At 35.2% G+C, this 25,602-nt stretch overlaps 1 protein-coding gene and 1 long non-coding RNA gene across 4 annotated transcripts; one reads left to right on the forward strand and one right to left on the reverse strand.

The window, feature by feature from the left end:
- The first annotated feature begins 12,379 nt into the window (after window positions 1–12,379).
- LOC117331627 (S-crystallin SL11-like) lies at window positions 12,380–18,045 on the forward strand. Of its 3 annotated transcripts, none has more exons than XM_033890456.1 (5): window positions 12,380–12,610; window positions 15,196–15,288; window positions 15,775–15,890; window positions 16,181–16,291; window positions 17,021–17,680. In XM_033890456.1, exons 1-5 carry the CDS (start codon window positions 12,475–12,477, stop codon window positions 17,519–17,521), a joined length of 957 nt encoding a protein of 318 aa, XP_033746347.1. In that variant the 5' UTR covers window positions 12,380–12,474; the 3' UTR covers window positions 17,522–17,680. The 3 variants fall into 3 exon arrangements, with proteins under 3 accessions (XP_033746347.1, XP_033746348.1, XP_033746349.1); XM_033890457.1 differs by lacking the exon at window positions 17,021–17,680 and adding an exon at window positions 17,696–18,045 and having other exon boundaries at window positions 12,386–12,610; XM_033890458.1 differs by lacking the exon at window positions 17,021–17,680 and adding an exon at window positions 16,864–17,003 and having other exon boundaries at window positions 12,386–12,610.
- Window positions 18,046–23,127: 5,082 nt separating this feature from the next.
- LOC117331633 lies at window positions 23,128–25,602 on the reverse strand. The gene is made up of 3 exons (XR_004533616.1): window positions 25,503–25,602; window positions 23,851–24,652; window positions 23,128–23,499 (listed from the first exon to the last, which is right to left on the reverse strand). It is a non-coding gene; the product is annotated as an uncharacterized LOC117331633 (long non-coding RNA).

Raw genomic sequence — 25,602 nt, forward strand, 5'->3', positions numbered from 1 at the left:
ATATTTCATTGAATTGATCAAGCTACCGTTTCTAAAGTCGAATACACCAAATTATTTTTTCACCACGACTGCACAAATAAAGCATTTATATACTACAACCAAAGAACTCGAGTCAGCACAAACACGACTGGATGAGTGTTAACACAATACATTGAAATAGCCTAGTGCATCGTATGGAAAATACACCCATAGAAATAAGGACTGAACTTACATGTACTAGTGCCAAAAGGTTCTACGGTATTTAACTCTCTGGATTAATACATATTATAATCGCTGACCTTGAATATTGTTCCAATTACGTTTGAATATTTTGGTGCTCTGCGTTGATTTTGAGACTCTCCCCGCTTGTTAGCTTTGCAGCATCTTTTACAATGCACCTGTATGTCGGAAATTAGTAGATATCTTCTATTGCAATAACTCTTTGTCGTATGCTGTTTGAGTTCGTTGACGCTGTCGTATACAACCAACGTTAGTTGTCACTGACATTGACGCTTTAGTATATCTTGGTCAGGTGAGTTGACACTGTCGTATACAACACACGTTAGTTGTCACTGACATTGACGCTTTAGTATTATCTTGGTCAGGTGAGTTGACGCTGTCGTATACAACATACGTTAGTTGTCACCTCACATTGACGCTATAGTATATCTTGGTCAGGTGAGTTGACGCTGTCGTATACAACATACGTTAGTTGTCACTGACATTGACGCTTTAGTATATCTTGGTCAGGTGAGTTGACGCTGTCGTATATAACATACGTTAGTTGTCACCTCACATTGATGCTTTAGTATATCTTGGTCAGGTGAGTTGACGCTGTCGTATACAACATACGTTAGTTGTCACCTCACATTGACGCTTTAGTATATCTTGGTCAGGTGAGTTGACGCTGTCGTATACAACATACGTTAGTTGTCACCTCACATTGACGCTTTAGTATATCTTGGTCAGGTGAGTTGACGCTGTTCTATACAACATACGTTAGTTGTCACCTCACATTGACGCTTTAGTATATCTTGGTCAGGTGAGTTGACACTGTCGTATACAACATACGTTAATTGTCACCTCACATTGACGCTATAGTATATCTTGGTCAGGTGAGTTGACGCTGTCGTATACAACATACGTTAGTTGTCGTCTCACATTGACGCTTTAGTATATACAATTGGTACGGTGAGTTGACGCCGTAGTGTTTATTGTCCTCGTGGATGCGCCCTATAGTAGAAACTAGTTGTTTGTGAGCATAAACGCTGTGATAGACGCTGTGATAGACGCTGCTCGTGTATGTTGATACTGTGGTATATGTTATTTATAGTTACATTCTCAGTGTTGATTTGATTTTTTACGAAGATACATCCAAGTAAAAACAAACAAACAAAAAAATGTCCAGGAAAAACTATGAATGAAATATGAAAAACTCGTCTCGCGTGCTGATTTTCCACATCATACATCAGTTAAATATTGATACGCCAGAAAAATAGTCCCCGTTTCATTTAATTATGTTTTGTTAGCCATTCATTCACATCAAATGATGTTACTGTCTTTTTGTTTGGAATAAAACGGAAATAAAGCTAATGAGAACTGCGGAAGGACACGATAAATGATGAAATGGTGCATTAGCGGGATCACCGGCTTTTCCATTAATTTTGCTTATTTTCGTATATAGTTATCAAGGGCTTAAAATCTGAAAATGACTCTGATCTATATGTTTTTATTCCAAATCACCCTAATGCAAATATATCAAATGAATTGATTTTTCATTTTCGTTGTGGCTCTGAATAGCAGTAGCTATCTTCGGAGGTGCACTAACGCTAAAATCCATTCAATTCCTATGTGTGTGTGTTGGTACTTAAGGACTGTACCTCATTTTGACTATAGTAATATTTTGTTTGTGTGTTGGTACTGTAGTAATGTTGTTTGTGTGTTGGTACTGTAGTATATGTTGTTTGTGTGTTAGTATCGTAGTATCTGTTGTTTGTGTATTGGTACTGTAGTAATGTTGTTTGTGTGTTGGTACTGTAGTAATGTTGTTTGTGTGTTGGTACTGTAGTATCTGTTGTTTGTGTGTTGGTACTGTAGTATCTGTTGTTTGTGTGTTGGTACTGTAGTAATATTTTGTTTGTGTGTTGGTACTGTAGTATCTGTTGTTTGTGTGTTGGTACTGTAGTAATGTTGTTTGTGTGTTGGTACTGTAGTAATGTTGTTTGTGTGTTGGTACTGTAGTAATGTTGTTTGTGTGTTGGTACTGTAGTATATGTTGTTTGTGTGTTGATACTGTAGTAATGTTGTTTGTGTGTTGGTACTGTAGTAATGTTGTTTGTGTGTTGGTACTGTAGTATATGTTGTTTGTGTGTTGGTACTGTAGTATCTGTTGTTTGTGTGTTGGATACTGTAGTAATGTTGTTTGTGTGTTGGTACTGTAGTAATGTTGTTTGTGTGTTGGTACTGTAGTATCTGTTGTTTGTGTGTTGGTACTGTAGTATCTGTTGTTTGTGTGTTGGTACTGTAGTATCTGTTGTTTGTGTGTTGGTACTGTAGTAATGTTGTTTGTGTGTTGGTACTGTAGTAATGTTGTTTGTGTGTTGGTACTGTAGTATCTGTTGTTTGTGTGTTGGTACTGTAGTATTGTTGTTTGTGTGTTGGTACTGTAGTAATGTTGTTTGTGTGTTGGTACTGTAGTATCTGTTGTTTGTGTGTTGGTACTGTAGTATATGTTGTTTGTGTGTTGGTACTGTAGTATATCTTGTTTGTGTGTTGGTACTGTAGTATATGTTGTTTGTGTGTTGGTACTGTAGTATCTGTTGTTTGTGTGTTGGTACTGTAGTATCTGTTGTTTGTGTGTTGGTACTGTAGTAATGTTGTTTGTGTGTTGGTACTGTAGTATATGTTGTTTGTGTGTTGGTACTGTAGTATATGTTGTTTGTGTGTTGGTACTGTAGTATATGTTGTTTGTGTGTTGGTACTGTAGTAATGTTGTTTGTGTGTTGGTACTGTAGTAATATTTTGTTTGTGTGTTGGTACTGTAGTATATGTTGTTTGTGTGTTTGGTACTGTAGTAATGTTGTTTGTGTGTTGGTACTGTAGTATATGTTGTTTGTGTGTTGGTACTGTAGTATATGTTGTTTGTGTGTTGGTACTGTAGTAATGTTGTTTGTGTGTTGGTACTGTAGTAATATGTTTGTGTGTTGGTACTGTAGTATATGTTGTTTGTGTGTTGGTACTGTAGTAATGTTGTTTGTGTGTTGGTACTGTAGTAATGTTGTTTGTGTGTTGGTACTGTAGTAATGTTGTTTGTGTGTTGGTACTGTAGTATATGTTGTTTGTGTGTTGGTACTGTAGTATATGTTGTTTGTGTGTTGGTACTGTAGTATATGTTGTTTGTGTGTTGGTACTGTAGTATGTTGTTTGTGTGTTGGTACTGTAGTAATGTTGTTTGTGTGTTGGTACTGTAGTAATGTTGTTTGTGTGTTGGTACTGTAGTAATGTTGTTTGTGTGTTGGTACTGTAGTATATGTTGTTTGTGTGTTGGTACTGTAGTATATGTTGTTTGTGTGTTGGTACTGTAGTATCTGTTGTTTGTGTGTTGGGTACTGTAGTATCTGTTGTTTGTGTGTTGGTACTGTAGTAATGTTGTTTGTGTGTTGGTACTGTAGTATATGTTGTTGTGTGTTGGTACTGTAGTATATGTTGTTTGTGTGTTGGTACTGTAGTAATGTTGTTTGTGTGTTGGTACTGTAGTATGTTGTTTGTGTGTTGGTACTGTAGTATATGTTGTTTGTGTGTTGGTACTGTAGTAATGTTGTTTGTGTGTTGGTACTGTAGTATATGTTGTTTGTGTGTTGGTACTGTAGTATATGTTGTTTGTGTGTTGGTACTGTAGTAATGTTGTTTGTGTGTTGGTACTGTAGTAATGTTGTTTGTGTGTTGGTACTGTAGTATATGTTGTTTGTGTGTTGGTACTGTAGTATATGTTGTTTGTGTGTTGGTACTGTAGTATATGTTGTTTGTGTGTTGGTACTGTAGTATCTGTTGTTTGTGTGTTGGTACTGTAGTAATGTTGTTTGTGTGTTGGTACTGTAGTAATGTTGTTTGTGTGTTGGTACTGTAGTAATGTTGTTTGTGTGTTGGTACTGTAGTATTGTTTGGGTTGTATGTATTGTTGTGTGTTGGTACTGTAGTATTTGTTTGTGTGTTTGGTCTGTAGTATGTTGTTTGTGTGTTGGTATTATTTTTTGTTTTTTGTGTGTTGGTACTGTAGTATATTGTTGTTTGTGTGTTTGGTACTGTAGTATTTGTTTGTGTTGGTATTAGTTTGTTGTGTTTGGTACTGTAGTATCTGTTGTGTTTGTTGTGTTTTGGTATGTTGTGTTTACTGTTATTTTGTTTGTGTGTTGGTACTGTAGTATTGTTTGTGTTGTGTTTGTGTGTGTATGTATCTGTTGTTTGTGTATGTTAGGTAGTTGTTGTAGTACTGTGTATGTTTTGTGTGTTGGTACTGTAGTATCTGTTGTTTGTGTGTTGGTACTGTAGTAATGTTGTTTGTGTGTTGGTACTGTAGTAATGTTGTTTGTGTGTTGGTACTGTAGTAATGTTGTTTGTGTGTTGGTACTGTAGTATCTGTTGTTTGTGTGTTGGTACTGTAGTATATGTTGTTTGTGTGTTGGTACTGTAGTATATGTTGTTTGTGTGTTGGTACTGTAGTAATGTTGTTTGTGTGTTGGTACTGTAGTAATGTTGTTTGTGTGTTGGTATCGTAGTATCTGTTGTTTGTGTGTTGGTACTGTAGTATCTGTTGTTTGTGTGTTGGTACTGTAGTAATATTTTGTTTGTGTGTATTGTTGTGTATATGTTGTTTGTGTGACTGTATAGTATGTTGTTGTGTGTTGGTACTGTAGTATATCTTGTTTGTGTGTTGGTACTGTAGTATATTGTTGTTTGGTGTGTTTGGTACTGTAGTATATGTTGTTTGTGTGTTGGTACTGTAGTATATGTTGTGTTTGTGTGTTGGTTGCTGTGTACTGTTTGTTGTGTTGGTACTAGTATGTGTGTGGTTGTACTGTAGTATTGTTGTTTTGTGTTGTTGGTTACTGTAGTATAGTTGTTTTGTGTGTTTGGTACTGTAGTATTGTTGTTTGTGTGTTGGTACTGTAGTATTGTTGTTTGTGTTGTTGTGTTACTGTATTGTATCTGTTGTTTGTGTTGTTTGGTACTGTAGTATGTTGTTTGTGTTTAGTACTGTGTATGTTGTTTGTTGTGGTTGTGTACTGTGTTTGTTTGTCTGTATGTTTTTGTGTGTTTGGTACTGTAGTATATTTTTTTGTGTGTGTTGGTACTGTAGTATATGTTGTTTGTGTGTTGGTACTGTAGTATATGTTGTTTGTGTGTTGGTATCGTAGTATCTGTTGTTTGTGTGTTGGTACTGTAGTAATGTTGTTTGTGTGTTGGTACTGTAGTATATGTTGTTTGTGTTGTTGTGTTTTTGTGTTTTGTGTGTGGACGTAGTATTGTTGTTTGTGTGTTGGTACTGTAGTATATGTTGTTTGTGTGTTTGGTACTGTAGTATCTGTTGTTTGTGTGTTGGTATCTGTGTTAGTATTGTTGTTTGTGTGTTGTTGGTGTTTGTGTGTACTAGTTTGTTTGTGTTGTACGTGTAATTGTTTGTGGTTGGTACTGTAGTATTTTTGTGTGTGTTGGTACTGTAGTAATGTTGTTGTGTGTACTGGTATATCTTTTTTGTGTGGTACTGTAGTATGTGTTGTGTGTTGGTACTGTAGTATCTGTTGTTTGTGTGTGGTACTGTAGTACTGTTTTGTGTGTTGGTACTGTAGTATTGTTTTGTGTTTGGTTACTGTAGTATGTTGTTTTGTGTGTTTGGTACTGTAGTATTGTTTTGTGTTGGTATGTAGTATGTTGTTTGTAGTTCTGTAGTATGTGTTTGTGTGTTGTACTGTAGTATTGTTGTTGTGTGTTGGTACGGTAGTATATCTTGTTTGTGTGTTGGTACTGTAGTATATGGTGTTTGTGTGTTGGTACTGTAGTATCTGTTGTTTGTGTGTTGGTACTGTAGTATCTGTTGTTTGTGTGTTGTCTGTAACGTGTTTGGTACTGTAGTAATATTTTGTTTGTGTGTTGGTATCGTAGTATCTGTTGTTTGTGTGTTGGTACTGTAGTATCTGTTGTTTGTGTGTTGGTACTGTAGTATCTGTTGTTTGTGTGTTGGTACTGTAGTATATGTTGTTTGTGTGTTGGTACTGTAGTATCTGTTGTTTGTGTGTTGGTACTGTAGTATCTGTTGTTTGTGTGTTGGTACTGTAGTATCTGTTGTTTGTGTGTTGGTACTGTAGTAATGTTGTTTGTGTGTTGGTACTGTAGTATCTGTTGTTTGTGTGTTGGTACTGTAGTATCTGTTGTTTGTGTGTTGGTACTGTAGTATCTGTTGTTTGTGTGTTGGTATCGTAGTATCTGTTGTTTGTGTGTTGGTACTGTAGTATATATTGTTTGTGTGTTGGTACTGTAGTATCTGTTGTTTGTGTGTTGGTACTGTAGTATCTGTTGTTTGTGTGTTGGTACTGTAGTATCTGTTGTTTGTGTGTTGGTACTGTAGTATCTGTTGTTTGTGTGTTGGTACTGTAGTATCTGTTGTTTGTGTGTTGGTACTGTAGTATCTGTTGTTTATGTATTGGTACTGCAGTAAACGTGTTTGTCAGTACTGTAGTAATGTTGTTTGTGTGTTGGTACTGTAGTATCTGTTGTTTGTGTGTTTGGTACTGTAGTAATGTTGTTTGTGTGTTGGTACTGTAGTATATGTTGTTTGTGTGTTGGTACTGTAGTATGTTTTTTGTGTTTGTGTGTTGGTACTGTAGTATCTTTGTTTGTGTGTTGTGGTACTGTTTGTTGTTGTTGTGTTTGGTACTGTAGTATCTGTTGTTTTGTGTGTTGGTACTTGGTAGTATATCTTGTTTTGTGTTGGTACTGTAGTATGTTTGTGTTGGTATGTGTTGTGTTGTTGTGTGGTACTGTAGTATTGTTGTGTTTGGTATGATATGTTTTGGTCTGTACGTATAATGTGTTTGGTGTACTGTAGTATCTGTTGTTTGTGTGTTGGTACTGTAGTAATATTTTGTTTGTGTGTTGGTACTGTAGTATATGTTGTTTGTGTGTTGGTACTGTAGTAATGTTGTTTGTGTGTTGGTACTGTAGTATATGTTGTTTGTGTGTTGGTACTGTAGTAATGTTGTTTGTGTGTTGGTACTGTAGTATCTGTTGTTTGTGTGTTGGTACTGTAGTATATGTTGTTTGTGTGTTGGTACTGTAGTAATATGTTTGTGTGTTGGTACTGTAGTATATGTTGTTTGTGTGTTGGTACTAGTAGTACTGTTGTTTGTGGTTGGTACTGTAGTATATGTTGTTTGTGTGTTGGTACTGTAGTAATGTTGTTTGTGTGTTGGTACTGTAGTATCTGTTGTTGTGTGTTGGTACTGTAGTATAGTTTGTTTGTGTGTTGGTACTGTAGTAGTGTTGTTTGTGTGTTGGTACTGTAGTATCTGTTGTTTGTGTGTTGGTACTGTAGTAATGTTGTTTGTGTTGGTAGAAGTTTGTTACTGTAGTATGGTTGTGTGTTGGTACTGTAGTATCTGTTGTTTGTGTGTTGGTACTGTAGTATATGTTGTTTGTGTGTTGGTACTGTAGTAATGTTGTTTGTGTGTTGGTACTGTAGTATATGTTGTTTGTGTGTTGGTACTGTAGTATCTGTTGTTTGTGTGTTGGTACTGTAGTATATCTTGTTTGTGTGTTGGTACTGTAGTAATGTTGTTTGTGTGTTGGTACTGTAGTATCTGTTGTTTGTGTGTTGGTACTGTAGTATCTGTTGTTTGTGTGTTGGTACTGTAGTATCTGTTGTTTGTGTGTTGGTACTGTAGTAATGTTGTTTGTGTGTTGGTACTGTAGTATCTGTTGTTTGTGTGTTGGTACTGTAGTATCTGTTGTTTGTGTGTTGGTACTGTAGTAATGTTGTTTGTGTGTTGGTACTGTAGTATCTGTTGTTTGTGTGTTGGTACTGTAGTAATGTTGTTTGTGTGTTGGTACTGTAGTATATCGTGTTTGTGTGTTGGTACTGTAGTAATGTTGTTTGTGTGTTGGTACTGTAGTAATGTTGTTTGTGTGTTGGTACTGTAGTAATGTTGTTTGTGTGTGGGTACTGTAGTAATGTTGTTTGTGTGTTGGTACTGTAGTAATGTTGTTTGTGTGTTGGTACTGTAGTAATGTTGTTTGTGTGTTGGTACTGTAGTATCTGTTGTTTGTGTGTTGGTACTGTAGTAATGTTGTTTGTGTGTTGGTACTGTAGTATATGTTGTTTGTGTGTTGGTACTGTAGTAATTGTTGTTTGTGGTGTTGGTACTGTAGTATATGTTGTTTGTGTGTTGGTACTGTAGTAATTTGTTTTTGTGTGTTGGTACTGTAGTAATATGTTGTTTGTGTGTTGGTACTGTAGTAATGTTGTTTGTGTGTTGGTACTGTAGTATATGTTGTTTGTGTGTTGGTACTGTAGTAATGTTGTTTGTTTGTTGGTACTGTAGTATATGTTGTTTGTGTGTTGGTACTGTAGTATCTGTTGTTTGTGTGTTGGTACTGTAGTAATGTTGTTTGCGTATTGGTACTGTAGTATATGTTGTTTGTGTGTTGGTACTGTAGTATCTGTTGTTTGTGTGTGAGTACTGTAGTATATGTTGTTTATGTGTTGGTACTGTAGTATCTGTTGTTTGTGTGTTGGTACTGTAGTAATGTTGTATTCTGGTACTGTTGTATTTGATGTTTATGTGTTGGTGTTGTTCGTGTGTTGGCACTGCAGTAAAGATGTTTGTCAGTACTGTAGTAATGTTGTTTGTGTGTTGGTACTGTAGTATCTGTTGTTTGTGTGTTGGTACTGTAGTATCTGTTGTTTGTGTGTCGGTACTGTAGTATATGTTGTTTGTGTGTTGATACTGTAGTAATGTTGTTTGTGTGTTGGTACTGTAGTAATGTTGTTTGTGTGTTGGTACTGTAGTATCTGTTGTTTGTGTGTTGGTACTGTAGTAATGTTGTTTGTGTGTTGGTACTGTAGTATATGTTGTTTGTGTGTTGGTACTGTAGTAATGTTGTTTGTGTGTTGGTACTGTAGTATATGTTGTTTGTGTGTTGGTACTGTAGTAATGTTGTTTGTGTGTCGGTACTGTAGTAATGTTGTTTGTGTGTTGGTACTGTAGTATATGTTGTTTGTGTGTTGGTACTGTAGTAATGTTGTTTGTGTGTTGGTACTGTAGTATATGTTGTTTGTGTGTTGGTACTGTAGTAATGTTGTTTGTGTGTTAGTATCGTAGTATATGTTGTTTGTGTGTTGGTACTGTAGTAATGTTGTTTGTGTGTTGGTACTGTAGTATATGTTGTTTGTGTGTTGGTACTGTAGTAATGTTGTTTGTGTGTTGGTACTGTAGTATATGTTGTTTGTGTATTGGTACTGTAGTATATGTTGTTTGTGTGTTGGTACTGTAGTATCTGTTGTTTGTGTATTGGTACTGTAGTATCTGTTGTTCGTGTGTTGGTACTGTAGTAATGTTGTGTATGTGTTGGTACTGTAGTATATCTTGTTTGTGTGTTGGTACTGTAGTATCTGTTGTTTGTGTGTTGGTACTGTAGTATCTGTTGTTTGTGTATTAGTACTGTAGTATATGTTATTTGTATGTTATTGTTGCTGTAGAATTTGTTGTTTGCTTGTTGCTACCGAAGTACATGTTATTTGCATGTGGTTGATGCTGTACAATATGCTGTTTCTGTGTGTTTATACTCGCATAGAATGCTAAAAAAATATAATTATCATCTTTTTATATTAATAAGCTGATGTCAATAAATATTTCTACCAGTAATTCGCAAAGTTGACTAGCCGATGAATGTTTGGTCTGAATTGCAACTCTCGTGCACAGGTAACCCGGTTAGTCACACTCGTACAAATGTATGGTTAACTTACACGTCTTCTGGGTGTGAAAGGAAAAAACTGAAGAATTCAGATCGCGTATCTATTTTTTTTTTAAACAGTTTCAATAATATTATTGTATTAATGTTTATCTATGACGTGCCAGGCTTTTTTGCTTTTGTTTTTACTAAGACCATGTGTAAGAACTCAAATTAGATAGTTTATATGGTTTTACATCATATAAATAACAGTTTTTTATTATAAAAATTATTAATACAATGCTATTTTGAACATTTGGGGAAAAGAAACAAAAAACAAAAAAACAAGCGTACATTTATGTAGGGGTTCATTTCTCAAATCTGTCTTGGCACATGTGTACTGAAGAACCGAACATCAACCAGGCAGAACTGATCTAAATATGTATGGTATGTGTTATCAATGTTGTATACGTATATGTTGGCTCTCAGTATTACAAGCTCATCGTTTTATATCGAGTCTTCTGTACTGATAAATCAGGTATCTATGAAGAGCAGACACCATTACATTGCACAAAACAGTTTCAAAAGAACTAGGACAAGTATTGAATTTCTGTCCTATCGTTACTGTTTTTCACCTTTTACACCGTGGGGATTTTCCACTGTCGGTAGTGAATAAATAAATACACATGTGTACACAGGTAAAAGCGACACATATGGAAACGATCGTTACCTGTATTCATAATTAAGGTTCATAGGGTCGATTTGATTTTCCTGTAGTGAACCTGATACAGTAGGACGACGAAATAAACCATCGGTGAGACGCAATGTTACGTTCAAGTTGAAATACTAGCTATTACAGTGTGACGTCACAGAAGTACAGAGAACATTTCTGTAAACGTTATGTAACGGTCTCAGAATAAAATATATAAAGCCTCATTATCGGGTTAATCCCTCCGTCTATAAGTTAATGAATTTACTATCAACGGGTAATGTTAAAGAATTAAGTAATCTGGGCAAGTTTTTATACCAAGCACCTTTACTACGTTCTACTCTGTTGGCTTCTAGTAACTAGCAGCTTGATCCATACTATTCATTTCCTTATTGAGTCACACACACACACACACACATACACACATATATATATACAAATATGTGCATGCTATAATGTCATATGTGCATTGCTCTACCCGAGCTGACTTGTTTTATTTTTGTATTCTTGTAATTGTATTATGTCGATGAGATGTAATTCTCAAGATTAATAAAGAATTGAGTCAGTATGTACTCTGGAACTACCTGACGTCGATGTTCAATAACATCTGCCGCAGGGACAACAATAAGAATATCTACTGGAGGCCTAGGGTATTTCCTCTTTTATGTTGGACAACTATAAAGACAATACTCCCTGGTGATAGATAGATATCTGATATTCAAAATGTCACTCGCTAACACGAAGGATTATTTGATGATATAAATGTGCTTCCATGAAATATTCCTGAACTATGATACCATACATTCTTGTCATTTCGACTGTAATGTGTTAAAGTGTAATTGAGAATATAGATTAGTTATGATTGAAATTGTCGTTAAAACTGAATCATATGTGATAATATTGGTATGTAATGATGAAATAGAATCCGTACATTTTAAACTAATTGTTAACCACCGAAAAAAAATTAAGACCATCTTGTCAGTGGCGTACCTCTAAACTTTCCAACCTAAGCAGGATTGTACAAAAATATATAAGCACCTTTAAAACAACCATAAATAATTTAAACGGCACCGCCATATACTTTTCTCATCCGGGCTAGGACCTGTCAGTGAATATAAGGGCCTAATGTGTCGACGCCAAGGAGGCGTCTGAGAAAGGTCGAAAGAAATGTCCAAATCTAGATTGGAAGGTCAAGTAGTCTCATGCTGCAATCCATTTGTATAATTAGATTTCAAAGAAACATTTATTACATGTTGTATGTGAATCAGAACGTGACATACAGGTCATAGGACATATCGGAGGATGTAGGGACAGGGATAATTAAGCGGGTTGTTTTATTCAGTATATGCATATACTGATGGGTAAGGTTTGAACCTAAGCAGTCAGTGTTACTTAAGCTTGACATTATATACGTACAACGGTACATGTATAGACGGGTAGCGTTTTAGACCTAAGCATGGTCAGTGCTATCTAAGCTTGAGGTATAGACGTACTTCGATATATATATATAATCAATGACAGTAAAGCTATATAACGTAAACAAAATCATGAACAATGTACAATGTACACATAAAGGTATAAAGGTTCTGAAAATCAAATATCATGTGTGAACTCCATCGTAACATGAACTATGAGGAGAAAGCTTTTCAAATGAACACAAATGGTCAGTGTCCCGTGAACCCTTCAAGTGTTTATTTACAAGATTAATATATATTGACATACTTTCCCTCTGCTAACAACATTTCTAATTACTCTGCCTGGCTCTGCCACACATACTACCGAACGGTCACTTCAGTGACACACTTTGAATAGGAAACAGTTGAAGATCTGTCCCCTGTAGTAAAATGCCGGAATATCGTATGATTTACTTTGATGGCCGAGGGAGGGCGGAACCCATACGGCTGGCACTAGCTGTTGCAGGCCAGGCATATGAGGATAAAAGAATAAAAGACAACGAGGAATGGGAAAAAGTCAAGTCAGGTAAACAAGTCTTATTCAGTGTTCAACGAGTTTCTCACTATCAACATATATTGTTTATTCCTATTTGATTGTATAGCATTAATGATTTGGATATAGATTTGATGGTAGGAAATGTCGGGATAACATTCCGAACGGAGACATTTCCACAGAAATCGTTAACAGGATGGGACGCTTGCAGCTTAGAGATATTTCGAAATAAGGAAATTTGCAATACTGACGCTTACCATAGGTTTTTATGGCTGTGTAATGTGAAACCATTCATAATTCAATCTCAAACCAGATCTCGTTACCGGATACCTTGTTACTGGATACCTCGTTACCGGATACCTTGTTACCGGATACCTCGTTACCGGATACCTTGTTACTGGATACCTTGTTACTGGATACCTTGTTACCGGATACCTCGATACCGGATACCTCGTTACCGGATACCTTGTTACTGGATACCTCGTTACCGGATACCTCGTTACCGGATACCTTGTTACTGGATACCTCGTTACCGGATACCTTGTTACCGGATACCTCGTTACCGGATACCTCGTTACTGGATACCTTGTTACTGGATACCTTGTTACCGGATACCTTGTTACCGGATACCTTGTTACCGGATACCTTGTTACCGGACACCTCGTTACCGGATACCTTGTTACTGGATACCTTGTTACCGGATACCTCGTTACCGGATACCTTGTTACTGGATACCTTGTTACCGGATACCTCGTTACTGGATACCTTGTTACCGGATACCTTGTTACCGGATACCTTGTTACCGGATACCTCGTTACCAGATACCTTGTTACCGGACACCTCGTTACCGGATACCTTGTTACCGGATACCTCGTTACCAGATACCTTGTTACCGGATACCTCGTTACTGGATACCTTGTTACCGGATACCTTGTTACCGGATACCTTGTTACTGGATACCTTGTTACTGGATACCTTGTTACCGGATACCTTGTTACCGGATACCTTGTTACTGGATACCTCGTTACCGGATACCTTGTTACCGGATACCTCGATACCAACGAACATATTCCATTTTTACAATGTAAATGGCATTATAGTTAGCATGGATTCTTGATGATTTATTACTGTTTTTGGTGTTGTTTGGTTGTAAGCAATATAGAAATAAAATTCTTGTAGCTGCTGTACGTATATAGTCATCTCGATTTTATAAAGTGATACATCGTAAGAATATTTCAAACACATTAATGTATGTAGGAAAGTCTGTACCCAGTAATATGAATACTGTAGGCTATCACTGCTGAATGTAGGTCATTGGAAACCACTTAATACATCTCGGTCCTTCACTTATAACAATCAGTCGACAAAATAAACACTTTTCAGCTTAGAACTCAAAATATGATAGATACATCTTGTACTTTGGTATACCAAACATACAAATATCATTTGTATATCTAGATATTTGCAAATATTATATATAAATTACTTTTTGCAAATACACTTTTTTTCAGTTAATAGTGTGAAATCAATATATAATACATTTTTCATTGTAGATATATTGATTTCACACTATTAACTGAAAACAAACCTCTTTGCAATAAGTTATAAATAACAAACATGTTTGTATTTAACAAAACATAGGAACGACACGCATGTATTACAATATAAGTTATCAGACTAAGGGAAACAATGGCCATTGGAAATTGACGAGTTTTCCCACTAAATAATGACTAGCAAAATTACTTGTGGTGTATAGAAGTCTTATGACATATTTGCAAAACGTTATTGATAATGTGTACCGATATTAATAACGATAACTCCCTCGTTTGATTTCCTTTCTTTAATAGTTTTGTAATGAAGGGACCATGTTTGAGTCAATTAAACGAACTACTGAATTAATAAATATACACATTTCGTGATTTGTTTACTTCAGCATTGATGTCATTTTTTTTTTAGTTTCATCGGGGTATGAACAAAAAATTGTTTGCAAACTGTATTAATCTGCGTAGCGGATTCTTACAGAAGTTTGCAAACAAATTTTTTGTTCATACCCCTATAAAACTAAAAATAATTGACATCAACGCTTATAATTCATTTTTGAAAATACTTTTCTGATTTAACATGTTTTATGTACAATTTTGCTGGTTTATATGGGATTATTTTTCTCAAATCAATACGCAACGTCAATTGTCATGTTGTGACGTCACATTTTTCGCGCCATTTACGGATTTTTTTTCATAGTGGTATGAAAAAAAATCTCAACCAATCAGAAAGCCGCATTCTGCGTACAAACAATGGAAAATGATTATTATTTTATGAATGCATGCCACGAAGAGATTTGTTCATATTTATGATAATGGAGGAAGTGAATGCGGTTTTAGAACCACCGGTCGGATATGGTAGATATTAATCTTTATTTAGTTGTATGGTGAGAACTAATCTGGTCAGTCTTTCCATGGCCTCCTCGTGAAAAAGCCAAATAGCTCACAGGTTCAGATTTCTCATATCCTTCTTCGAAATTTATATGAGAAACGGCTACCCATTTCATTGAAATTCGAGATCTGTTTTACAAAAAGGTCACCCAAAGACAACAAGTTCTTTCCTTTCTTGTTTTCCAGATATGCCCCAGGAAGCACTGCCTGTATTCTCAGTAGATGGTGATGTGATATCTCAAAGCTCTGCGATATTACGATATGTAGCTAGAGAATACGGTAAGTGTTATATATAAACAGTCAATGCGTGCCTCGAGCTATATATATACATGAACTGTAAACTAAAAGTTTTGTAAAAGATATCTAAAAATAACGTCAACAAAAATAAATCATGCAATCGAACATCAGTTGTTGGAACGAAAGACACACTTAACTTGAAAGGTAGACAATTTCATTGAGTGTTTATTGGATATATCTTCCGAGCAATATGATCGAACGTCAGGCCTGCGTTTGAATACAGCAGTCTTTTTTCCAATTTGTTGTTAAAATTTCTAAATGTGAAACCAATGCCTCATAAAATAAAATGATTATTTGCAAGCAATTGTTTCTCCTTAGCTAAGATATTCCCAGTACAGACAATTGATATATATAATTAATAACGTTAACCGAATCACAAAGACTCGCATAAGCCTATCTAAATATGATCAAAACACACGTATGGCGTGCACGAGATACTGAGTATATCATGTATATTTCTTTATGTAGGCCTGTATGGTGATGGCAACAAGAGCATGACAAAGGTGGATACAATCATATCAACCTACGAAGACTTTTTCACCGAAATGATAAAGCCGTTTATGGAGAAAGATGGAGAAAATAAGGTAGGTGTTCATGTCGTCAAAGATAAGAGGGTAGGTGTTCATGTCTTCTAAGATAAGAGAGTACGTGTTCATGTCTTCTATACTTATTTGTCGAAAATAACAGAAGTAATAATGTTATCTTTGTTAGTAAACTATAATGTTATCTATTAAAACTAGTGTTGTCATTCTTTACCGGTAATATTTGCAATGCGCCCCACTTTCTTTAATATAGTGTGTTTATTTGAATTTATTTGTGCATTATATTCTGCTGTAAATGTTTGGGTTAACAATTTTTTTTTATTTGATAACAGAAGGAAATGATAAAAACATTTGGTGAGAAAGCGGTTCCTAAATATGTTTCTTTTATCGGAAAAATATTGAGCGATAACCCAGAGAAAAGCGGATGGCTAGTCGGATCAAAGGTGAGAACTACGTATATGTATACAATACTAATAATAAAAACAACAAAGAATGTTAACGTAATAACAAAACCATAATTAAAATGCTTAATACGAAGGTACACTATAAAATTAGACCATGTGTTCCGGTAGAGTAACCGTCTTCTGCTTCATCAATGGCATTAGCCATACACAACTAGTAGGTCAAATCCGATTCAAGGCAAATTTTCAAATGTGAGTTATGTGGTAAAAACGGAACACTGGGCATATCAACAGGATAATGTGAACTGATACCATATTGTGTTAAATAAATGATGTCGTGATGACGTCACAAGATACCTGGTAAAAAATATCATATTGTGATAAATAAATGATGTTGTGATTACGTCACAAGATATATGTTAAATAATACCATATTGTGATAAATGAATGATGTCGTGATGACGTCACAAGATACCTGGTAAAAAATATCATATTGTGGTAAATAAATGATGTCGTGATGACGTCACAAGATACCTGTTAAATAATACCATATTGTGATAAATGAATGATGTCGTTATGGTTATATCACCAGATTAATTGACTCTCTCTTACAGTTGACGGTAGCCGACATCGTTGTGTTCTGTATAATTGACTCTAACTCTCTTACAGTTGACGGTAGCCGACATCGTTGTGTTCTGTATAATTGACTCTCTCTTACAGTTGACGGTAGCCGACATCGTTGTGTTCTGTATAATTGACTCTCTCTTACAGTTAACGGTAGCCGACATCGTTGTGTTCTGTATAATTGACTCTCTCTTACAGTTGACGGTAGCCGACATCGTTGTGTTCTGTATAATTGACTCTCTCTTACAGTTGACGGTAGCCGACATCGTTGTGTTTTGTATAATTGACTCTCTCTTACAGTTAACGGTAGCCGACATCGTTGTGTTCTGTATAATTGACTCTCTCTTACAGTTGACGGTAGCCGACATCGTTGTGTTCTGTATAATTGACTCTCTCTTACAGTTAACGGTAGCCGACATCGTTGTGTTCTGTATAATTGACTCTCTCTTACAGTTGACGGTAGCCGACATCGTTGTGTTCTGTATAATTGACTCTCTCTTACAGTTAACGGTAGCCGACATCGTTGTGTTCTGTATAATTGACTCTCTCTTACAGTTGACGGTAGCCGACATCGTTGTGTTCTGTATACTTGACTCTAACTCTCTTACAGTTGACGGTAGCCGACATCGTTGTGTTCTGTATACTTGACTCTAACTCTCTTACAGTTGACGGTAGCCGACATCGTTGTGTTCTGTATAATTGACTCTAACTCTCTTACAGTTAACGGTAGCCGACATCGTTGTGTTCTGTATAATTGACTCTCTCTTACAGTTGACGGTAGCCGACATCGTTGTGTTCTGTATAATTGACTCTCTCTTACAGTTGACGGTAGCCGACATCGTTGTGTTCTGTATGTTTGGAGATGTGGAAGGTATGCTTGGTAAGGATACAGCTAAGGCTTTTCTGGAGGATGTCAAACTGGTGGCCCATAATGAGAAAGTGGCTTCGTTCCCAGCGCTAAAGGAATGGCTAGCGAAACGACCAAAGACACCATTTTAGTGTAGAAGTTTTCAAAGCGTGTGTAGCGCAGCAGTGATTTAATCATTCCTTCCATTTCAAAAATTATTCTTTCTCAGAAATATATCATGCATTCAAACATATTATTTCTTTACCAAGTGACTGAAAAAGTGTATTGATGAATGAATAATAGAATAAAATATATAATCAATATATATTAAAGTTTGTGTATTTATCAGAATCAAATCAGGATAAATATGGAAAAAAAATTCTAAAATATTTAAATGATGACATTTTAAGAATAAATTCCAATGTACAAAAGACTATGTTTGTGATACCCTTGGTTAAAACCAATATCAGAGGTGCCATATTATTATGTTTAGCGATCATCATATGACCTTGGCTGTATTCGAAGACTATAAAAGAATAACGATCTGGAGCTAAACCCGTTATTCTAACGCCAAATTGATAGACCCAGAGCAGCATATCAACAAAATGTAGATTTCAATTGACCATTGAACAAGTGCTTGTATAATAAAGATAAAATGACAATCAAGATTCCAACGACGAAAAATACCTTAGATAGTTCAAAGTATTGAGTATCAAACGAAACGAGAGACAAGTAATATTATCGAAATCGAGGATCGAGTATCAAACAATACCAGACAGAGATAATAGTATCGAGTAACAAACAATACCAGACAGAGATAATAGTATCGAGTAACAAACAATACCAGACATAGATAATAGTATCGAGTAACAAACAATACCAGAGATATGTAATAGTATCGAGTATCAAACAATACCAGAGATATGTAATAGTATCTAGTATCAAACAATACCAGAGATATGTAATAGTATCTAGTATCAAACAATACCAGAGATATGTAATAGTATCTAGTATCAAACAATACCAGAGATATGTAATAGTATCTAGTATCAAACAATACCAGAGATATGTAATAGTATCGAGTATCAAACAATATCAGACATAGATAATAGTATCGAGTAACAAACAATGCCAGAGATATGTAATAGTATCTAGTATCAAACAATACCAGAGATATGTAATAGTATCTAGTATCAAACAATATCAGACATAGATAATAGTATCGAGTAACAAACAATACCAGAGATATGTAATAGTATCTAGTATCAAACAATACCAGAGATATGTAATAGTATCGAGTATCAAACAATATCAGACATAGATAATAGTATCGAGTAACAAACAATACCAGAGATATGTAATAGTATCGAGTAACAAACAATACCAGAGATATGTAATAGTATCGAGTATCAAACAATACCAGAGATATGTAATAGTATCGAGTATCAAACAATATCAGACATAGATAATAGTATCGAGTAACAAACAATACCAGAGATATGTAATAGTATCGAGTAACAAACAATACCAGAGATATGTAATAGTATCGAGTAACAAACAATACCAGAGATATGTAATAGTATCGAGTATCAAACAATACCAGAGATATGTAATAGTATCGAGTATCAAACAATATCAGACATAGATAATAGTATCGAGTAACAAACAATACCAGAGATATGTAATAGTATCGAGGATCAAACAATACCAGAGATATATAATAGTATCGAGTAACAAACAATACCAGAGATATGTAATAGTATCGAGTAACAAACAATACCAGAGATATGTAATAGTATCGAGTATCAAACAATACCAGAGATATGTAATAGTATCGAGTATCAAACAATATCAGACAAAGATAATAGTATCGAGTAACAAACAATACCAGAGATATGTAATAGTATCGAGTATCAAACAATACCAGAGATATGTAATAGTATCGAGTATCAAACAATACCAGAGATATGTAATGGTATCGAGTAACAAACAATACCAGAGATATGTAATAGTATCGAGTATCAAACAATACCAGAGATATGTAATAGTATCGAGTATCAAACAATATCAGACATAGATAATAGTATCGAGTATCAAACAATACCAGAGATATGTAATAGTATCGAGTAACAAACAATGCCAGAGATATGTAATAGTATCGAGTATCAAACAATACCAGAGATATGTAATAGTATCGGGTAACAAATAATACCAGAGATGGGTAATAGTATCGAGTAACAAATAATACCAGAGATATGTAATAGTATCGAGTATCAAACAATACCAGAGATATGTAATAGTATCGAGTATCAAACAATACCAGAGATATGTAATAGTATCGAGTAACAAACAATGCCAGAGATATGTAATAGTATCGAGTATCAAACAATGTCAGACATAGATAATAGTATCGAGTAACAAACAATGTCAGAGATAGGTAATAGTATCGAGTAACAAACAATACCAGAGAAATGTAATAGTATCGAGTATCAAACAATACCAGAGATATGTAATAGTATTGAGTAACAAACAATACCAGAGAAATGTAACAGTATCGAGTATCAAACAATACCAGACATAGATAATAGTATCGAGTAACAAACAATACCAGAGATATGTAATAGTATCGAGTAACAAACAATACCAGAGATATGTAATAGTTTCGAGTAACAAACAATACCAGAGATATGTAATAGTATTGAGTAACAAACAATACCAGAGATATGTAATAGTTTCGAGTAACAAACAATACCAGAGATATGTAATAGTATCGAGTAACAAACAATACCAGAGATAGGTAATAGTATCGAGTAACAAACAATACCAGATATAGCATCACACCATACGAGAGATAATTTCTTCGGATCGGAGATAATATGGTGTTGCAATCACTTTATTCACGGAGAAACACAAACCCCAAGCCAAATGAAGGAAAACCAAGTGACACCACTTCTCCTTTCACACCTCATGCGAAGTCAGGGTTTCACAAAGTTATATCGATTCAAAATATCGGTATCCGCTTTTGACAGTCGTTACATCAAAGGAAATTATTCAACGAAGAAGCTTATATGTCCGACACAACCCGACCATATCTGATACCAATAAACTCAATATATTAAATCAATTTACCTAGTTATATGAACTGACAGAAATATCTAACTGTGTGAGGAAACCAGTTTCTTCTAGGAAAACCCACGTTGTCTGACCGGTAGTCCCATATCTTTCCATGTCCGATTGAGGAAGCAAACCCCGTGGTCACCTAAGCAATTTGTAATGATTTGAGAAACAATTTAACAAAATATATTTTGGGAAAAGGATATGTATAAATGATCTGAGCTTACTATCCTAAGGGAATTATCTGTATAGGCGGAATTTAACATCCAAGAATCATATACTATCCGTAAGCATCGCCGGTTGAACCAGTGGTTTTAACCTATCCAAGTTTAATTGAGAGGAATTGTCCCTTCGTTTATTTAAGGGAATGATGTTTTATGCAGAAGTATGTAATTAGAGACCAACCGTGGAACCTGACCTTTAAGTGTTATTACATTCAATTATAGCATATTTACAATGTCCTCTATTAACTATACATATTTCTATCGCACCCGACACTGACACATACCAATTCGCACGGCCAGTTTAATGAGACACACTGAATCAGAGAGTGTTGTAGAACCGTCCCAGGAGGAACAGACAAGATAAAAGAATAAAAGGCGAGGATTGGGCGAAATTGAAATCAGGTTAACAAGTACATGTAGCTCGAGAAAACAGTAAGTAGTCTAGGTGTCGTGCAAAAGATGAAAATGGAATGTTCCCGAACCCATGTTTTGCACGTGACCGATATCCATATTACAACCTGTCAACCATACATAGGATTAGTGTGCTACTGTGCTATCCATAATAGTTTTGGAAAGTTCCTCAGAAGGAAATGCTATTCTATTAGATTTTCCCATTGATTATGATGCCTGTTGATGGCCGATTTATAAAGACTTGTATATGTCCCACACATCGTGAAATTGTTTATTTTACATTCTTGTGACTGGTTTTATTGCATTTATTACGTGACAGGTATCATTTTGTCTCGTATGTTATTTATGTTAATTGTTCTATGCTATCTTACGTAAGTCTTTTTATGATTAGTAAATGTTGTCTGGTATGTTACGAAGTTATTGTTGTGATAAACTATTGTTCTCTCGCAAGTAAGCTACTGTTGTAAATAGTAAATACTTTCTTGTTTATATCTTACGCAAGGGATTTTAACTGGTTATCAGTTTTATTGTTGGAATGTTTGAAAAGTGAAAGGTCTCTTGTCGCTTGTTTTGAAAAGATATTCACATATTATGGTTTGGTCGTTTTATTACAGCAGGAACTTATGATGGAATTCGGGGAGGAAGTGGTTGCTAAGTTTATGCAAATTTTCAATAAGATCCTATGCGACAACCTTGAGAACAGCGGTTGGTTCGTAGGGTTCACGGTAAGAGATCGATAAAGTCCAATACTGATACAAAATAATATTCATTTTTAAACAGTGTACTGTAGCATGTAGATATGATTGATGAAACTGTTTTATAAACAAGTTATATCTATAGGTATTTTTATCTTGATTCTTTCATTTCAAATTGTTGGTCTTTCATTCTTATGTTGATGTGCAAGCGATGTTTCAATCTTAATTTGCTAATTAAATTATTTCAGCAACAGTAATAAATGTTCTATGAATGCATTACGATATACTATTCCTAACAAATATCAAATATAATTAAACTTTATGCCTATGTGGTATGATACATACTGACAGAAAACAAATACAAATTATTCTGCTGTCCAACAGATGACGGTTGCCGATATAGTAGTATTTTGCATGCTTGGAGGGCTGAAGGGTATGTTTGGCGAGGGTGCGGCTAAAATCTATCTCAATGAGGAGAAACTAGTGGCTCATATTGATAAAGTTGGTGCTGTCCCTGCCATTTGAAAATGGATTGAAAAGCGTCCTCAATCAGTATTTTAGTTTCGGAGAAAGTATCACAGAGAGATATCATTTGAAGTTGGGCCTTCTGCTATTGACATATCAATACTGACCAGTATGCCTTTCGTAGTTATTCATATAATTATCTGATCTAATATAAAATGTTAATTGTCCAACACGTATATGCGTTTTGCAAATATATATTTATGTAATAAATAGTAAGACAAAAGTGTCTCGTCCTCTGGAATATTTGTGTTCGCATGTAAACAAATGTACGTATGCATTGCATGGATTTGCCTCGTTATGTTACAGAATAATGTTAATATATACGCAAGCAGATAGTTTGTTTTGTTTTTCTCCTATCATTTTGGAATGCAATACATGTCAAAAAGGGATCAAAACAAACATAGTATCTTCAGTTTTTTTTATTTATTTATTCTCTATTACCAAATATTACACAATATATACACTTAACTTAAATGTTATCCTAAAACTTGAATCGTCAGTCAAAGTACATTGTTTATAATCCGCTTATAATTGATATTCATGTTGGCCAGGGACTTACATTGTATAATGTCCCTGTGTAGGTGTACATCTGTCAACCCCTGGCTGACTCCACGTGCAGCTAAAATGTGATTACCTATCCGTTTTTGGACGTTTTTCAATCCAGTCAGATATTTGCTTCTGTGAATTAACTCTTTCGAAATGAGATTTTAATTTATCGTCCGCATGGAAACTGTCGGCAATACCTGCACCATACATACCACATACCAACTCGCCAAACAGTGTACACAGAGCAAGGTCTGCCACTGTTGTCTACAATAAAACAAATCATTTACATAGGAGAATGGACTATTACATATTTATACAATAAATAAGTCAATTTAGATAGATGTTCAAGATACGTTTTGCGAATATATAGACACAATAATTAGATCAAATAGATTTGAACTACGTGTTTAGAAAATACGTTATTATCATGTATCTTTCTTGAATATTATTTTACCTGCATAAGAAACACTCAACTTCACAAACATATAGCTTTTCACTATTATCTCACGTGCAATCTGTCGTTAGCTTTCTTTACACAACCTTCCTCTAACACATGCATGAATGACGCCATTTCGCCAAATACAGGTTAACTGACGAACCATCATAGATTCTTACCTTAGATCCCACTATCCAGCCGTTCCCATCATTATTTTCACGCAGAATTCTCCCAAAAAGAGAGATGAATCGTGGCCTACCGATATCATTTAATTCTTTAGCTAGTTCTTTTTGGAAAGAAAAGCATATATTCAATTTCATGAAAACATTCCAATGCACAAAAACATGTTAAGCTTTTGTCAACATTTCAGAAATTAAAACTTGGACATTTTTAGAGGAAATTCAAGTAATTTTGTATGAGTGGATTTATTCTAATTACAATCAGATCGAATAAAAAACGCTACACTGACCGACCTGGGTTTTTTCTAGAAGATTTGGATACACATATTTCACTACCGATTTGACATTTCAACAGCATTCTCTTTATTCCCGGGATACTTAATATTACCGACAATACATTGTGTCATTAACAAATATCATCACACGGGAGATAAATCACCCTGCTAAACCAGTGCAAGAAAGTATATTATGTAAGTCATATTCAGGACAATTGTTTTAATCTAAAACAAAAAACTCTGGAAGCAATGCTAGGTGTACTCAAGACATTACAGATTCAGTAGTTGGAAGACATTTCCATGGATAGAAATATGATTTAGATCCAAGTTGGTATTGATATAAAGTGGTATATTGTATAGGAGCGTTATGTTGACATAAACAGTTATTACATGCGATTTACAAATGGTGTATACTTTTCTTGTTTTTTTTTCGTAAAACACTTTACCCATAGCGACATGAACATCGATATAGGTATCAAGGACTGTATCCACTTTAGCTGACTCCAGATTGTTATCGCCATATAAACCTGAAAATATTCACGAACGAAGGTAACTTTAGAGTCCCCAATGTGTTGTGTTATAGAGTAGCAATACATAATAAAAGAGTATGTACCGGAAATGCCTGAAAAGAATAATCTTTTCGGTAAAATGGCAATTACCGCCATAAAAATAGAGAGTTATACATTTTGAAATTTGAATAAACCCAAGCCTTTTATTTGTTATTAAAAAGATGGAACGGATCTCAGATAATCCTTTAGCCAACAAGGAAAACAAAAATTTATATTCGATTTCAATTTTAAGTTTGTTTGCACTTTTGTTATTACAAATGTAATATGATAGCTAAACATTAACAAATTGAAATAACAAGAAAATGTAGACAAAATGCTAAATCAAGCTGAATGCAGGCTTCTGCTTTATTGGATGTTGAATAAATAAACAGGACCGAAGTATGGTCTTCGTATTTAACGACGACATACTATTTCTTATTTGTGAAATCGCTTAGAGCTAGGTTAAATATATCTGCAATCTGGAGATAAAACTTGGATCTAACTGGATAATGGGCAATACCTCCTAATGGAGGAAACCATACAATACAAAATCGCATTCCAGTCGCGGTATATGAACCTAGCACCTAATGGAGGTGACAGTGACATCACTTACGGTGACATCACTTAAGTGTTGGCCCAGAGCACCAAGAAACCTTGCCAACACGGATCTCTTGAATACCCAGATACTTTGCCGGCTTGTATCACATTACATCCACATCATCTGGTCTGGACTGCAATTCAAGCTAGATGTAACTGTTTGTTTGAGACAGACATATATCTCGGGACTGTAGTCTATTTACCTAGCAAGAACAGGGGAAACAATTATTACCGTGCTCCCGGGCCAAATAGCGTACAATCGTCATACTTTGGCAAAGGGTATGCCCGTCAACTTCCAGTATAGGCAGTTGTCCTTGGGGCAAATCTGTAAA

Source organism: Pecten maximus, chromosome 7 (assembly GCF_902652985.1).
Source record: "Pecten maximus chromosome 7, xPecMax1.1, whole genome shotgun sequence".
In the NCBI taxonomy this organism is placed as follows: Eukaryota; Metazoa; Mollusca; class Bivalvia; order Pectinida; family Pectinidae; genus Pecten; species Pecten maximus.

Coding starts and splice junctions, on each gene's coding strand:
- LOC117331627 (XM_033890456.1), top strand. CDS start 12,475: ATGCCGGAATATCGTATGATTTACTTTGATGGCCGAGGGAGGGCGGAA. Junction 12,611..15,195: donor ATGGGAAAAAGTCAAGTCAG/GTAAACAAGTCT, acceptor CTTGTTTTCCAG/ATATGCCCCAGGAAGCACTG. Junction 15,289..15,774: donor ATATGTAGCTAGAGAATACG/GTAAGTGTTATA, acceptor TTCTTTATGTAG/GCCTGTATGGTGATGGCAAC.